Source organism: Lissotriton vulgaris, chromosome 11 (assembly GCF_964263255.1).
Source record: "Lissotriton vulgaris chromosome 11, aLisVul1.2, whole genome shotgun sequence".
NCBI lineage: Eukaryota > Metazoa > Chordata > Amphibia > Caudata > Salamandridae > Lissotriton > Lissotriton vulgaris.
In genome coordinates, this window is record NC_141699.1 from 245,598,086 (window position 1) to 245,616,096 (window position 18,011).

General features: G+C 44.6%; 1 protein-coding gene across 1 annotated transcript in view; it reads right to left on the minus strand.

Annotated features, from left to right (window-relative positions):
* Window positions 1–4,644: 4,644 nt before the first annotated feature.
* Window positions 4,645–18,011, minus strand: part of PITPNB (phosphatidylinositol transfer protein beta) — a 374,371-nt gene continuing 361,004 nt past the window's right edge. Inside the window, exon 11 of the mRNA XM_086943148.1 lies at window positions 4,645–5,256. Coding sequence (XP_086799274.1) covers window positions 5,206–5,256 — 51 coding nt within the window. The 3' untranslated portion in view covers window positions 4,645–5,205. The remainder of the gene's footprint in view (window positions 5,257–18,011) is intronic.

Sequence of the window (18,011 nt, forward strand, 5' to 3'; positions counted from 1 at the left end):
TCATTGCACTTCAGTTGGGCCTTTGCTAGCCACTTAAAGACCTAAGCGAGGCAGTTCTTTGCAGAGGTCGGAGAGGAGTCCGTTTTGTTCCACGTAAAGAGGAGCTGGGTGTCGTCAGCATAAGCTATGACCTTAGCACCCAGCTCCTCTGCCAAGTAGACCAAGGGCGTCATATAAACATTGAACAGGAGCGGGCTCAATGTAGAGCCCTGGGGAACGCCTGTATTCAGACTTCTAGGAGTAGATGAAACGGGGGCAGCCAAACTTGCTGTGATCTATTGGCTAGAAAGGATTCAATACACTTCCATACCTGTCATGAGAAGCCGATATGAGACAACCGTGCCATAAGTTGTAGCTGCAGCACAGTGTCGAACGCGGCGGAGAGACCTAAAAGCACTAATGCTGCTCTACCGCCCGCATCAAGGCACTTGCTAATAGCTTCCACCATCTTAACTAAGGCTGTCTCAGTACTGTGTGATGCCCTAAAACCAGACTGGGCAGGGTGGAGGGCGCCCGAGGTCTCAACAAACTCAGAAAGCTGCTTATGGACAGCATTTTCATACACCTTCGCCACAGCCGGGAGGAGTGAGATTGGACAGTAGCTAGCAGGAATTGTGGGGTTGAGTGAGGATTTTTTCAACAAGGGAAGAAGTTTTGCCTGCTTCCACTCAAGAGGAATCATAGCAGTTCGAAGGGTCATGTTAACAATGTTGTTAATTTCCGGGTTAACTATATCCGCAACTGCTGCCAGTAGCCTAGCACAAGGGTCTGCCAGAGAACCTGATTTGAGCGATTTAAGAATGGTCAGGGTGTCAGATAGCGGAATAGGTAAGAATATAGCCAAAAAAGGGCACACTAAACCCGGCATTATGGTTTTAGGATGGAACTAGGTCTCCTGAGGCTGGGTAACGCAGCCAAAGCTGTCCTGTATGGCTTTAATTTTATCAATAAAAAAAGCTGAAAGCTGTTCACACCAATCATTGGACCCCGAAAAGGACCTCTGTTCTGCCTGAGGGTCTAGGAAGTTCTGAACAATTGAGAATATTTATTTCTAATTGTTTTTTGATTGGGCAATACGCTCCGCGAAAAACTGGACTTTGGCAACCTTCACCAAAGAGTAATGTGATACAGAGATAATGATCTGTGTGTCGTCTGTATAAGATACAAACGAGAACCCATGCTGTCTGATGAGACTCGCAAGAGGGGTGGCATAGATGTTGAATAGAGTTGGAGACAATGCCGATCCCTGTGGGACACAACAGGGTAGGAGGAATGCTTCAGACTGTAGATTTTCTTAGTACAAAGTCAGTTCCCTGTCCTCTAGAAAAAATGATAGGAGGGACAGAGCCGCCTGCCCAATCCCCACTGCCTTCAGCCGTTGCACTAACAATGTGTGGTTCACGGTGTCAAATGCCGCCGATAGGTCGAGGAGGATGAGGATCGCTCTCCCCCCCTCATCCACCTGTCTCCGAATATCCTCTGTTGCCACGACTAGCGCAGTCTTGGTCGAATGGCCTGACCGAAATCCGTGCTAACTTACATCCAACAGATTGTTGGTGTCTAAATAGGTTAACAACTCCTGATTTATTGACCTCTCAAGAATCTTAGCTGCAATCGCCAGACAAGAAATAGGTCGATAATTCTTGGGTTCCAGTAGATCAAGCTGGGGTTTCTTGAGAATTGGTCTAATACAGGCTTTTTCCAGACTAGCGGATAAATCCCCGATTGTATCACTTGATTTAGGATGGGGGTTAGGTGGCTAATAACAGCCCTCAACACCACATGCATGACCATGGGTGGGCACGGATCCCACGGGGATCCTGACTTAGAAGATAGCAGGAGTTTATTTACTTCAGTAGGGGACAGTGTACTAAACGAATTTAAGTGGCATTGCTGCAACTTAACCTCTGTTATAGTGGTTTGACCAGTGTAATTTGTCTGCCTAGTAATCCGAAGGTCTTCATAGACCATTTGTATCTTAGTTTGAAAGAAAATCGCCATTTTGGTGCATAGAGCGGAGTCAGGGAAAAAGTGTATTCTGACGTGGTCGTGATAACACTTGAATGTTTTTGAAAAGTTCCTTAGTGGAGTTGTTGTACTCCTTTATTTTTGTTGAGTAATAACTCTTTTTGGCAAGTATAATAGTGTCTTTATACCGTTGTGGCATTCTATAGTAGGATATCTTAGGCTCCCTACTATATTTAGTTCTCCATACACATTCGGTTTTTCTGCATATAACTTTCAACTCTTTCAGCTGCGGACAGTTCCACGGCGAGGACTCCTCCACTCTTCTTAGTTTAATTACTTTCTCAGGGGCCACTATGTTTACAGCTGCTGTTATCCATTTATTAAACTGGCAAGCTGCCTCATTGTTGTCCAGATCCTGAATAGGTGGACAACTATTCAGGGCTTGTTCTAAATCAGCCCCTTGAATTTTGTTCCAGTATCGAATTTTAATACTAGCTGGTTTATTCTTATCAAACTGGGCTGATGATAAAAACTGAATATTGAAGTAAATAACTAAGTGGTCAGTCCATGGGAGGGGCGCCGTGTTAGTGAATGTGAAATCCAGATTGGTGGCAAAAATGCCATTAAGTGTATGGCCTGCCGAATGTGTGGGGCCCATCACCTTTTGATGAAAGCCATAACCCTCTAGGTTATCAAGCAGCCGGCTGGTGTCTGAATTATTGTTAAGTTCCAGGTGATAGTTAAAGTCCCCCAGAATAACCCCCATACCCACAGCCCACGCATGAAACCTCCGCATCATCCTGGATTCCTCGCTCACCATGAACCACCAGATCAACGCTGTCTCATGATCAACATGCTATCTCTGCTCCATAAGATCTTCAAGTGGATCCCCACAGAGTCCGGAAAGACTCGCACTCATCCTCAGCAGAATTGACTACAGCAATGCACTTTATGCCGGCATTACCAAGAAACTCCTCAAGCAACTGCAGAACATTCATAATGCCTCTGCCAAACATATCCTCAACATCCCCCGCCGCAGCCACATCATCAGCCACCTGAGAGATCTCCACTGTCTCTCAGTCAACAAAAGAATTACCTTCAAGATCCTCACATATGCCCACAAGGTCCTTTAAACCGTTTGACCTACGTACCTTAACCACCGCCTCGAATTCTAAGCACTCACCAGAAACCGCCGCTCTACCCAACTGGCCATGGCTACCGTCCCCCATATATGTATGACCACAGCCAGAGGAAGATCTTTCGCCTACTTCGTAGCAAAAACCTAGAAAACCCTGCCACTCTACTTCAGGATATCACCATCACTGCCTCAATTCAGGAAAAACCTCAAGCCCTGGCTCTTCAACTCAACCACAGTGCCTTCGCCGGATCAGTATTCCCTAGCGCCTTGAGACCCCGTACCGGTGAGTAGTGGCGCTTTAAGTCTACAGTTCAGCACATCAATATCCAAGTAAACTAATTCGTAATTCCTGAGAGTTTAAGAAATAGTCTGGCCATCAGTGAGGGAACAAGCAAGGGCCTAGTCATCTTCACCTTGTTTTGCAAAAGAACTACATTTTAATACTTTTAAAAATAATGGAAAAAAGGAATAAAGTTACAACACTAAAGGAGTTCGACATGCTTCCTAAATATAGCACTGCATAGGTGCACCACAGAAATACGGATGAACCCCACAAAAATAGGTCTTAATAAAGGCCCTCAAACGTGTGACCGGTCATCCGTGAACTCAATCAAACGTAGCTATCCCAACAGATTATGAATTCTCTGAGCTGTTATGCTGTTATCCATCATAAACTATCTCCAAAACAGTCTTCAGTTCTTGAACTTTTAGATTTAGGGCATGGAACCAGGCAAGCAATGTCCAAATAAGTTACAGTAGAAAAAGATATGCACGTAGAATATATAACAAAAAGTTCCACATTTGTCCGTGAAGTGGTGATGTGCTCACAAAAGACAGAAAGAAAGAAATTGTGATACAAAAGATGTTAATGTATTGGAGCCAGTCAGGGACATAGTTGACATGCTGTGAAGCCAGTAGATTGATATCTTTGAACTAAGGCACAGCTACTTGGTCCTCTACAAGGTGCCTCGATGGTTGAAAGAGTTTGGAACAGAAGAAAACTGGCTTTAATACGGTCTATATTATACTTAAAAAATAATGCAACTATTCCCTAATTATATACTTTCAATGTTCACATTAAAAGGTCACAGGATCATATTCCCAAGTCTACTTATAATAAGTGTCAAGTAAATTGGTCAGAGGTTGCATTTATCAACTTCCACTAGACAAGAAAGCAATGAACATAATATTCAAAACTTAGTTTCAACATGCAAAGAACATGGCCATAATTAAATTCCATCAAGTTAAGTCATCTAAAATGTTAACAATTTCCAGTACTACAAACAACAACGGCTTAAAGTCGTAATTTCTGAAACATTAAATACTATTCTAATGATATGATACTTTCATTTCCAGGTCACAACACACAAGCATTTCTAGTAAGTCAATATTCGAATACCGTTGTTGTTAACAGACCTGTAACATTTTCAAGTGCTCTAGCCGTACCAAAAAGTACCCACACATAAAATGTTATGACTCCACATTTACCAGTTTTGATTCAGGAAAAACAGCTGAAACTAAAACATACAAAACATTAATAAAAAGTAGATGATTTATTTTATTCTTATTTTTTAGCAGATCAGGGTTGGTGTTATTTGCAAGCAACAAACTAAGAGTTCAACCTAGTATTAGAGTTTGACGATGTTGAAAAAAATATTCAAACGTTTCAAATTCCGCTGTTTTGCAATATATAACGGAAACACCTGAGAATGCATTTTATGATGTTGGGAGTCAAAACCTTATGCAAAAAGTATGTTGCAGATGAAATTCCATCAGTAATAGACTTGCTTAAAAAAACTTTTCTTTTCCCTTTTACAATACATTGGTCCTAAACTTTAAATCCACATAAATATATAGGTTACTGCTTCAAACAATTTCTATGCGACGGGAAATTTAATTTAGAAGTTTTACAGTATTTACAATGAAAATATTATCCTTTACATCTTAGCTGAAGTCAGGTACAGTCAATCAGTATTTTAACAGATGCCCTGTGTATGGCAGCTTGTGTGTCTATAGTATACATACAGATATAGACACACTCAAACATCCACACAGAAGTATATGAAAAGGTCAGCGCTGCATGCAACGTGGGCAGGTCTTCATTCGTCATTGGCAGCACTTGTACCTCTCACTTGACCTTGGTTACGTAGCTGTAGTGAAAAAAAATAAAATAATATTCACTATAAGACAAATTGAATGATTTCGTTTCTGGGATAGTATCAAGTGAAAGAGCCACCCTTTTTACCTCGTAAGAATAAACGATATGGGAAAACATGGATATATATTTACTCTACAAAGCAACTCACGAATAAAATTTAACCACAGAACATCTTATGGTCTGGATATTTCAATCGGCTTTGTACATTTTCAAAAGAAATATTTTATCTCAAGAAACTACGGCAATTATTATTTTAAGTGTAAGTATCTCAAGAGCTGCTCATGTAAAATGTAAATTACTTCCATGTAAATATTTAGCAATTTTCAGAGACATTGATTTTGGGTATAAATTACATACAGACCCTCTGCCTAGTGCCAGACAGGATTCACAGTGAATTGGTGGAAATACCACAAATATCTATTGTCTGCTTTCAATACTTTCCTGAGAAACCCTATAATGTACCTAATAGACATTATAAGGTAATCTTGATTGTGATCCATAGGATAAAATACACATATACCTTTGCACAATACACTCATTAAAACAAAAGGAATAGGCAAATTCAACATTTGAAACTACAGTAAGCCGCCCAAAACCACTTGCAGTATATCTTCATAACCGGTCATGTAAAAGGAAGAAAATGTAGATTAAAGTTAAATGCCATAAAAAGTATTACCTTTGTGCTGTTTCGGACAACTTTCCAAGCCTGTGTCTAATTTGCATTATGTTGTAGCAGTATTACCAGTATGTGCATGCACATCCTAGTGCGTTATTTGAAATGCTCCTTTGCATAGTCATGAAAGCTTTAAAAACTTAAAAGGAAACAATTTAAAACACATGAATTGAACGTGTATTCAGATAGTGAGGAAAGTACTGATTCATCTTGGTTTGGTCGTGGGAGTTCTTTACCTGTTCACACTAAAATAAACATGTGTAACGTATAAAGATATGTTGCTTCAATTTGCTGATGCTCACTGTTGATACATATAGAGTATTTGAAAAACAAATGCCACGTAGCACTAGAAACAATGACAGGCAAGAAGGCCTTCAAACACCCTCAGTACTGAACATTCATCAAATTACAACAACATTCTTTAAAGTTTAATAAAGTTGCAAACAGTTAGGAGTTAAATTAATAGAAGTTCTTTGTTATATATATATATATATTCAAACATGAAAAAAGAGCATGGATGGGTACTGCGGTTCACCAGTATCAATGAGTTTTTGTTAAATGAGCCTAAGTTCAGTCCCTCAACTGAGACATTAGTTTTTGCAAAAATGCATGTGGTGTATTCCAAGTTGATACTTTGTAACACTTAGTTATGGACAAGTAAGAATAGCATAACACACAACACCATTACTACTATTCACATGAATGGCTTAGAAATTGCAAATCTCGAACAATGCAGAACAAAGTTAAGGAGTTAAGAAGAAGATGAAACGAGAGAAGTGAAGCATAAATTGGTCCAATGATCAATTTAGTAAGTGATACCTAAAATGCTCTGGTTAAAAGTGATTAACAAAAGGTATCACTGTGAGACAGATGAGAAATTAGCTTCAAATGCTTTCTCCAACATGAGATATTGTGAAGAAGTTATATTATTCCTTATTTCACCTCTACATTCACTAATCCCTCAAGAACAGATAAACAAAAGCATTTGTATGATGCCTTATTTAGTCTACACTTTCTCAAAGCTAACAAAAACATAGTGGTTTTGTGGCTACACAGGAAACACTACATACCTTACCTATAGCTTGTATAAAATGTGTGGCAAAGCGCTCTGCCTGAAGCTACTCAAGGGACAACTCGTAACTAGCTGGCAATCAGCACAAAAAATACTAATATGGTGTGATCCATTCAGATATGGAGCCATTCTATAGTCATGTATCCTGCATGTAGTGTTTCTCTTCCCAGGGATCGAAAAGATTAGTGACAACTGTCCTAATTAGGTCTGTGAATAGCCGGTTTAAAGCTTAGCAGTTGACGGCAACGATCCTCTCAGTCATCATTGAATCAAACCTCTTAATGACACATGAGAGTTGTATGGCTGTGCATCTAGGAAACTAATTTTACCACTTCATTGCCCCCGGGTGCTAAGTCCTTTTTTGGATGCCTGGGGTAACTCATGCCAAAAACTTCATAACGTTTTGTAGACAAAAGGTATCCAAGCCAAATTTCCATCCATTTTCCCCAATATCTTGGGGATTCTAAATGTACACAGTGATTGTAGATTCCCCTTGAGAAAACTGATAAAATAGCCAAGATGTAGCTAATTGTTTTTTTAAAAAATGCCGTCAGCGAAAGATTTTCTGTGCCAGGATCACCATCTTCCCAGATGTCAGGAACGAGAGATATATATATTACCATCGTTTTTCTTAAAGATAGTCCATTTTCCCTACTTTTTGTAGTTTTAACTTATTCAGTAAGGAGTAATTTGCGCAAATCCCACAAGGTTTTCCCAAAGATACTAATCACGGACATAAAAGTAATGAAAATGAGTAAGAAAAACTAGCCATTGGTGATATTTTCATCTGCATTTTTGTCACAATGGCCAATATATAAAAGCAAGACACTGTTGTGTTCATAAGACCCTTATGGTCACAAGGATATATAGGGTTTAAAGGTTTTTTTTATAAATAAGCAAAACCCACAGCCAATAACGGAGCTCCAGCTTATAATGATTTTTCATCAAGACCTAACTGTTCAGCAATTCATAGGGTAAAATCTAATAAATGAAAAAAATGGCTATTAAGACAACCTATGTATTTCTGAAATGTGCACAAGATACTGAGTTTAGGAACATTGGTTTTTTGTAGGTCTCTAAATTTGGGGTTATCCATGGTGTCATGTGATACAGAGGGATTTTTTGCAAAATAGGTTCTTTCTTGCATACTGGCCTACATCTGAAACCAAAATGCAGAAAAATCCAATAGGTAATAACAAACGTTATACTAGTGCAGATTTCTGATAAAAATGGAGCATATTGTGTGTGGCTGGGCCAAGCACCCGCGACTCAAAATACCCCAAAACACATCCTGTAAACATCACATTTCAACCGGCAAAACCGACATATGTTTTTTAATGGGGTAGTTTAGAATTTGGGCAGTATATTAGCTGTCACTCAGAAACCTGTCAAACCGCTAAATTTCTGAAAACTACACACCCATGGGACTCTGGAGTGGTCTGGCTTGCGTGAATCCTCCCAAACGTTTCTCACCTACAATGCCCTTCAAACCTCAACTTTGGCAAAAAACGTGCATCTTCCTCATGTTTCTGTGAGAGACATTTCCAGAAGCTGCAGGGATCCACAAAGTGCTCCCTCACTGGTTGCAATAAAGATGTATCCCAATTGTCTGTGTAGGCCTAACACTAACACCCAGAGAGGCCCCACAAAATGGAACCTGGACAAAGTACATTTTTCCACTAAAAACTGACCATTGTTTTGCAATGTCAGAAGCTGTGGATTTTGGGTTTGGGCTCCGCCACAGCCACCCTAGGAAATCTACCAAACCCATATATTTTTGAACACTAGACTCCCAGAGGAGTCTCCTGGGTTTCTTCAAATGTGAAAATAATATATCACAATGGCATTGTACTCTAAGCCTATAGTTGCATTTACCCATACACTACCACACCCATAGCGGATAAAGTGCCATTGGAGTGGCAGATCTTTGGCAAAGGTTTGACCCACTGGATCATTGTGTGTTTCTTCAAATAATACTTCAATCATCTTAAAACATCCAGTGAGTGAAGGGACATTTTAGCTGGAGTCGTTAAATTTGGAAACAATGTTTTAAGGTAACTGGTTTGTTCAGATGAAACTTGGCTGGCATTTTTGGAGTAAATTTTGTAATGGTTCTCAGAATGACATTGTCCTTTGAGAACTGTATAAAGAGTTCCTTATTAGTGAATGTGAGGATCTCACCTACGCATCTTGCTGAAGTTATCACCAGAAATGAGTAACTGTGAGGTGGCTTTATGAATAAGATCAAATGGAGGAGATATCAGCTGAAAAAGCACGGTATTCAGTTTCCAGGTTGATGAAGGCATTCAAGACAAAGGTAACATTCTGAATAAACCCTTCTGAAACTCTAACAATTCGGTGCGAGCAAACAGATGGTTTAGTGTGAGTCTAAAGCAGGAGTTAGCTGCCAGATGAACTCTGAAGGAGGCACGTTTAAGGCCAGAGTGTGCCAAATGTAAAAGCTACTGCAGTATTTGATAGGCTTAGATATGGATATGAAAAAAATGGAACCTGTTAGCAGTACACCACATACAGAATATTTTCCAGTAAACAGTATATGTTTTATTTGCTAACAGAGCCCTGGCTTTTTCTAAGGTTTTCTTGTTTTTCTCTAAAATGTCTAAATGTCCAAATTTATAATTCTCAGGAGTCAGGACACTAATTTTTGAGAACGTGGACTGAGTTGAAGTACCTTACCTTTGCTTCTGGTTAGGAAGTCTGTTGTCCATTTCAGTAGAATTGGTGGATCCTGTGTCAGTAGCATCAGATTTAAGAACCACTATTGTCTCAGCTAGTACAGAGCTTTGAGAAGTGTGCAGTGTCGTCCTTTTAGCATTTTTGCTAATAACGTGGGTATCAGGGGAATTGGTGGAAAGGCCTTTTATAAAACACATAATTTTCCAGCCTACTAAAGGAGCATTCCTTCATGAATTTGTTTGTCTGAACTGGGGTGGTGTGGAGTGCAACAAAACGATTGATTTAGGCCCAGATCTCTGTACTGGGGTGAATGTATGACATTGTTCTGCATTCTGTCCATCAATTGTTGTTTTTGCATTTGTCACCCCGAGTGGGATGGGTATGCTCAGACGTGAGTCCCCTGCTCTCCACACCACTGGAGTCAAGCTATCCTGGCTGAAGATGACTGATAGGATGCTTGATTCCGGTCCAGAAAAGACATGGCTTGGCAGTTCGGGCTGACTGTTCTCATGAGGCACAGGGTCAAGGCTGATTTGCATATGGCCATGTCTGAACTGGCGTGGTGTGGAGTGCAAAAAAACGATGGATTTAGGCCCAGATCTCTGTACTGGAGTGAATGTATGACATTGTTCTGCATTCTGTCCATCAATTGTTGTTTTTGCCCAAGTAGTCTTCAGCTGTCCACCAAGAAAGAGCTTTTATCATATACGGCGTCAACACTATTTTGTCTTCGAATGACCCTGATGTCTGGTGATTGAACAACTCTTCCTGTATAGGTCTCATAGTGGGATGGGTATGTTCAGACGTGAGTCCCATGCTCTCAACACCACTTGAGTCAAGCTATCCTGGCTGAAGATGGCTGATAGCCAGAAACCGGTCCTAGGATACTTTATTCCGGTCCAGGAAAGACATGGCTTGGCAGTTCGGGTTGGACTGGACTGGGCTGTAGACAGGAAGGCTACAAGATCACCCGAAGGGACCGCATCGCCATCGTCCACAGAAACACCATCCACATCACGACCAACTCTGACGACACCCTCACCGCCGCCAAGCACCTTCACTTCCAGATGCACACCGACCCCAAGACCACCCTCAGAGGCACTCTCATCTACAGACCCCCGGGACCGCGCACACAATTCAGCGAAGCTATCGCAGACTTCATCAGCCCGCACGCCCTCACCTCCTCAGACTACATCCTCCTAGGGGACCTCAACTTCCACCTGGAAAACAACAATGATAGCAACACTGCCGCCCTACTGGACAACCTCGGACTCAAGCAACTAGTGAACACCCCCACCCACTACGCCGGCCACACGCTTGACCCAGTCTTCTCCTCCAGCAAGCACATCTCCTTCAGCCACTCCACCGGACTACACTGGACTGATCACAGCTGCGTCAACTTCAACTTCAGGAGAACCGCGACCCACCACCACCCGCAACAGGTTCCCCGCAGGAGCTGGAGCAAGATCACCGCCGACTAGCTCACCACCTCCCTCAGCCAGAACCCTTCCGCCAAAATAACGGACCCCAACGAAGCAGCTCGCAACTTCACACAGTGGCTCACCAATTGCGCGATGACCTCGCACCACTGAAGAACCCTCCCAGCAGACCCTGCATCAAGAAAGCCTTGTGGTTCACCAACGAACTCAAAACCTCCAAGAAAAACTGCTGAACTTTCGAGAAAGCCTGGCGACACGACCAGACTACAGAAAACATGACAGCCCTCAAGAATGCCACCTGTACACACCACCAGCTGATCCGCACCACCAAAAGGACAACATTCAAAGAACAATTGGACAACAACACCCACAACTGCAAGGAACTCTTCAGCATCGTCAAAGAGCTAGCCAACCCCAGTGCCTGCAACAACGACATCACACCCTCGCAAGACCTCTGCGACTCTCACTCGCCTCGTTCTTCCACCGCAAGATTGCCGACATACACAATAGCTTCGGCGCACAGACCACGCACCCAACCACCGAACCAACGTCCCCCACCACCACTCTGCAATTGGACCCCGGTCAGCACCGAAGATATCACCCGCACGATGAACACCATCCACTCCGGATCCCCAACGGTCCCCTGCCTTCACCACATCTTCAACAAGGCCGACTCGATCATCGCACCCCAACTCCGGGACATCATCAACATCTCCTTCGCCACTGCCACCTTCCCGGAGAGCTGGAAACATGCCGAGCTCAGCGCCATCCTGAAGAAACCCACCACGGACCCCACGGACCTCAAGAACTTCCGCCCCATCTCGTTTCTCCCTTTTCCTGCCAAAGTCATCGAGAAAACCGTCAACAAACAACTCGCCGCCTTCCTCGAGACAAACTGATCACTCGACCCCTCACAGTCCGGTTTCCGAGCTAACCACAGCACCGAGACCGCCCTCATCGCAGCTACCGACGACATCAGATCCCTGCTTGACAACGGGGAAACTGCTGCCCTCATCCTCTTGGATCTCTCAGCAGCGTTCGACACAGTATGCCACGGCACACTAATACAGCGCCTCAGCAACACCGGAATCCAAGGGAAGGGACTGGGGTGGATCATCTCGTTCCTCGCCGGAAGAACCCAGAGAGTCCGCCTCCCCCATTCCGATCCGCGGCCACCGAAGTCATCTGCGGCGTACCTCAAGGATCCTCGCTCAGCCCCACCCTCTTCAACATCTACATGAGCCCCCTCACAGCCATCGCACGCCAACACAACCTTAACATCATCTCCTATGCCGACGACACCCAGCTGATCCTCTCCCTCACCAACGACCCCACCACCGCCAGAGCCAGCCTCCAGGAAGGAATGAAAGACGTCGCGGAATGGATGAAGATCAGCCGTCTGAAACTGAAGTCAGACAAGACGGAAGTCCTCATCCTGGGACCATCTCCCTCGGCCTGGGACGACTCCTGGTGGCCCCCTGCCCTGGGCACCGCCCCCAAGCCAACGGACCATGCCCGCAACCTGGGCTTCATCCTGGACTCCTCCCTCACGATGTCCAAGCAAGTCAACGCCGTCTCGTTTTAACACCCTGCGCATGCTCCGTAAGATCTTCCGGTGGATCCCCACCGAAACCAGGAAGACAGTCACCCAGGCCCTTGTCACCAGCCGACTGGACTACGGGAACACCCTCTACGCGGGAACCACCGCCAAACTCCAGAAAAGACTCCAGCGCATACAGAACGCTTCTGCACGACTCATCCTGGACATCCCCCGTCGCAGCCACATCTCTGCCCATCTGAAAGACCTTCACTGGCTCCCCTTCAACAAGAGGATCATGTTCAGATTCCTCACCCACGCACACAAGGCTCTCCACGATATGGGCCCCAAGTACCTCAACAGCCGCCTCGCATTCTACACACCCACTCGCCAGCTCCGATCCGCCAGCCTCGCCCTCGCCACCGTCCCACGTATTCGAAGATCCACCGCCGGAGGAAGATCCTTCTCATACCTGGCGGCCAAGACATGGAACTCCCTCCCCAACCACCTACGGCTGACCCAGGACCATCACTCCTTCAGGAAACAACTCAACACCTGGCTGTTCGAGCAGTAGCGACCCCACCCCTCCCCCCCAGCGCCTTGAGACCCTAGCGGGTGAGTAGCGCGCTCTACAAATCTCATGATTGATTGATTGATTGTTCCCATGAGGCACAGGGTCAAGGCTGATTTGCATATGGCCATGTCTTAGCTGGGGTGGTGTGGAGTGCAAAAAAACGATGGATTTAGGCCCAGATCTCTGTACTGGGGTGAATGTATGACATTGTTCTGCATTCTGTCCATCAATTGTTGTTTTTGCATTTGTCACCCCGAGTGGGATGAGTATGCGCAGACATGAGTACCATGCTCTCCACACCACTGGAGTCAAGCTATCCTGGCTGAACATGGCTGATAGCCAGAAACCGGTCCTAGGATGCTTGATTCCGGTCCAGGAAAGACCTGGCTTGGCAGTTCGGGCTGGACTGCTCCCATGAGGCAAAGGGTCAAGGCTAATTTGCATATGGCCATGTCTGAACTGGCGTGGTGTGGAGTGCAAAAAAACGATGGATTTAGGCCCAGATCTCTGTACTGGGGTGAATGTATGACATTGTTCTGCATTCTGTCCATCAATTGTTGTTTTTGCCCAAGTAGTCTTCAGCTGTTTACCAAGAAAGAGCTTTTATCATATACGGCGTCCACACTATTTTGTCTTCGAATTACCCTGATGTCTGGTGATTGAACAACTCTTCCTGTATAGGTCTCATAGGAAGTCTGAAAAATAGTATTAGCACTATGCAGGAGGACATCATTCCTAGCAGTCTTTTGAGGAGGCGTACTTATGTCTGTGTTAGATGCAGTATCCGCTTTGCCAATGTTGAGAGTATCATTTGTTTAGCTAGTGAAAGGAATTTTTTTTGCTCCTGGTATCCATTATGTCTCTCTGAAAGTGAATTTTTCTTCATGGTGTCAGGAACAACTTATTTTCATTTACTTAAGGAACTAAGGGCTTGAATAGATCAGGCATCTATTGGGTTGTGTTAAGTGATATAGATGAACCTTTGATCATCCAGTCATCCATGTAGGGGTACATCATTTTCGAGAATGGGCAGCCTCTAGAGCCATACATTTGGGTAAATATGTGGGGCTGATCAGTGGCCAAAGGGAAGTAATCAAAACTGATAGTGGCAGCCAGGTACCTCAAATCAAAATAATTTGTGATATTTCTTTTGGATGGGTATGTGGAAATATGCAAACTTGAGATTCAAGGGTGCCATGTAATTGTTTCTCAATGGAAGGGGCAGTACTTACTGAAATTTGACCATGCTTGTTTCTTTAACTAAGGACTGAGTTGGCGTGAATCCACGATGGATCTCCATTCTTTCTTAGCCTTCTTTTTACCAGGAAGTATCTCTAGTAAAACACCACAATTCATTGTTGGTGTGGGACTGCCTGCAACAAAAGAAGATGCTTGTGTTTTGTTTTGAGAGGATATTTACAACAAGGGGTGGTGAGGGACAGAGTCTCTGAATTAAACAGAATACTCTCACCCAGTCAAGAGATCAGGGCTAGATCCAACACCGTTTTTTAGCTCACTGCACCATCCCAGTTTCAGAACCTGGCTGTATGCAAATTAGTCTGTTCCTGTCCCAGTGCATGATGGGAACAGGGCAAACCAAACTACAAAAGCCAATTCTTACACTGGGAAGGAAACAAGCTACCGGGGACCGGTTTCTGGCATTTCAGCCGTCTTCGGCCCGGCTTGCTTGAATCCTGATGGTGCAATGAGCAAGGGACTCACATCTGAGTATATCCTTCCACGCTTAGGGTGGACAAAAATATTTACAACAAGGGGTGGTGAGGGACAGAGTCTCTGAATTAAACAGAATACTCTCACCCAGTCAAGAGATCAGGGCTAGATCCAACACCGTTTTTTAGCTCACTGCACCATCCCAGTTTCAGAACCTGGCTGTATGCAAATTAGTCTGTTCCTGTCCCAGTGCATGATGGGAACAGGGCAAACCAAACTACAAAAGCCAATTCTTACACTGGGAAGGAAACAAGCTACCGGGGACCGGTTTCTGGCATTTCAGCCGTCTTCGGCCCGGCTTGCTTGAATCCTGATGGTGCAATGAGCAAGGGACTCACATCTGAGTATACCCTTCCACGCTTAGGGTGGACAAAAATATTTACAACAAGGGGTGGTGAGGGACAGAGTCTCTGAATTAAACAGAATACTCTCACCCAGTCAAGAGATCAGGGCTAGATCCAACACCGTTTTTTAGCTCACTGCACCATCCCAGTTTCAGAACCTGGCTGTATGCAAATTAGTCTGTTCCTGTCCCAGTGCATGATGGGAACAGGGCAAACCAAACTACAAAAGCCAATTCTTACACTGGGAAGGAAACAAGCTACCGGGGACCGGTTTCTGGCATTTCAGCCGTCTTCGGCCCGGCTTGCTTGAATCCTGATGGTGCAATGAGCAAGGGACTCACATCTGAGTATACCCTTCCACGCTTAGGGTGGACAAAAATATTTACAACAAGGGGTGGTGAGGGACAGAGTCTCTGAATTAAACAGAATACTCTCACCCAGTCAAGAGATCAGGGCTAGATCCAACACCGTTTTTTAGCTCACTGCACCATCCCAGTTTCAGAACCTGGCTGTATGCAAATTAGTCTGTTCCTGTCCCAGTGCATGATGGGAACAGGGCAAACCAAACTACAAAAGCCAATTCTTACACTGGGAAGGAAACAAGCTACCGGGGACCGGTTTCTGGCATTTCAGCCGTCTTCGGCCCGGCTTGCTTGAATCCTGATGGTGCAATGAGCAAGGGACTCACATCTGAGTATACCCTTCCACGCTTAGGGTGGACAAAAATATTTACAACAAGGGGTGGTGAGGGACAGAGTCTCTGAATTAAACAGAATACTCTCACCCAGTCAAGAGATCAGGGCTAGATCCAACACCGTTTTTTAGCTCACTGCACCATCCCAGTTTCAGAACCTGGCTGTATGCAAATTAGTCTGTTCCTGTCCCAGTGCATGATGGGAACAGGGCAAACCAAACTACAAAAGCCAATTCTTACACTGGGAAGGAAACAAGCTACCGGGGACCGGTTTCTGGCATTTCAGCCGTCTTCGGCCCGGCTTGCTTGAATCCTGATGGTGCAATGAGCAAGGGACTCACATCTGAGTATACCCTTCCACGCTTAGGGTGGACAAAAATATTTACAACAAGGGGTGGTGAGGGACAGAGTCTCTGAATTAAACAGAATACTCTCACCCAGTCAAGAGATCAGGGCTAGATCCAACACCGTTTTTTAGCTCACTGCACCATCCCAGTTTCAGAACCTGGCTGTATGCAAATTAGTCTGTTCCTGTCCCAGTGCATGATGGGAACAGGGCAAACCAAACTACAAAAGCCAATTCTTACACTGGGAAGGAAACAAGCTACCGGGGACCGGTTTCTGGCATTTCAGCCGTCTTCGGCCCGGCTTGCTTGAATCCTGATGGTGCAATGAGCAAGGGACTCACATCTGAGTATACCCTTCCACGCTTAGGTTGGACAAAAATATTTACAACAAGGGGTGGTGAGGGACAGAGTCTCTGAATTAAACAGAATACTCTCACCCAGTCAAGAGATCAGGGCTAGATCCAACACCGTTTTTTAGCTCACTGCACCATCCCAGTTTCAGAACCTGGCTGTATGCAAATTAGTCTGTTCCTGTCCCAGTGCATGATGGGAACAGGGCAAACCAAACTACAAAAGCCAATTCTTACACTGGGAAGGAAACAAGCTACCGGGGACCGGTTTCTGGCATTTCAGCCGTCTTCGGCCCGGCTTGCTTGAATCCTGATGGTGCAATGAGCAAGGGACTCACATCTGAGTATACCCTTCCACGCTTAGGGTGGACAAAAATATTTACAACAAGGGGTGGTGAGGGACAGAGTCTCTGAATTAAACAGAATACTCTCACCCAGTCAAGAGATCAGGGCTAGATCCAACACCGTTTTTTAGCTCACTGCACCATCCCAGTTTCAGAACCTGGCTGTATGCAAATTAGTCTGTTCCTGTCCCAGTGCATGATGGGAACAGGGCAAACCAAACTACAAAAGCCAATTCTTACACTGGGAAGGAAACAAGCTACCGGGGACCGGTTTCTGGCATTTCAGCCGTCTTCGGCCCGGCTTGCTTGAATCCTGATGGTGCAATGAGCAAGGGACTCACATCTGAGTATACCCTTCCACGCTTAGGGTGGACAAAAATATTTACAACAAGGGGTGGTGAGGGACAGAGTCTCTGAATTAAACAGAATACTCTCACCCAGTCAAGAGATCAGGGCTAGATCCAACACCGTTTTTTAGCTCACTTTTCTGAATCGTTTTTGGCCACTATAGGTGTGGCAGGGTATACTCAGACATGAGTCCCTTTCTCACTGCTCCATCAGGATTCAAGCAAGCCGGGCCGAAGACGGCTGAAATGCCAGAAACCGGTCCCCGGTAGCTTGTCTCCTTTCTGGTGAAGAATTGGCTTGGTAGTTTAGTCTGCCCTGTTCCCATGATGCACTGGGCCAGGGACAGACTGATTTGCATATAGCCAGGTTCTGAGCTGGGATGGGGCAGTGAGATAAATAACGGTGATGGATCAAGCCCTGATCTTTGGACTGGGTAAGAGTGGTCTGCTCAATTCAGACACTCTGTTCATCACCACCCCCTTTTCTGAATCGTTTTTGGCCACTATAGGTGTGGCAGGGTATACTCAGACATGAGTCCCTTTCTCACTGCTCCATCAGGATTCAAGCAAGCCGGGCCGAAGACGGCTGAAATGCCAG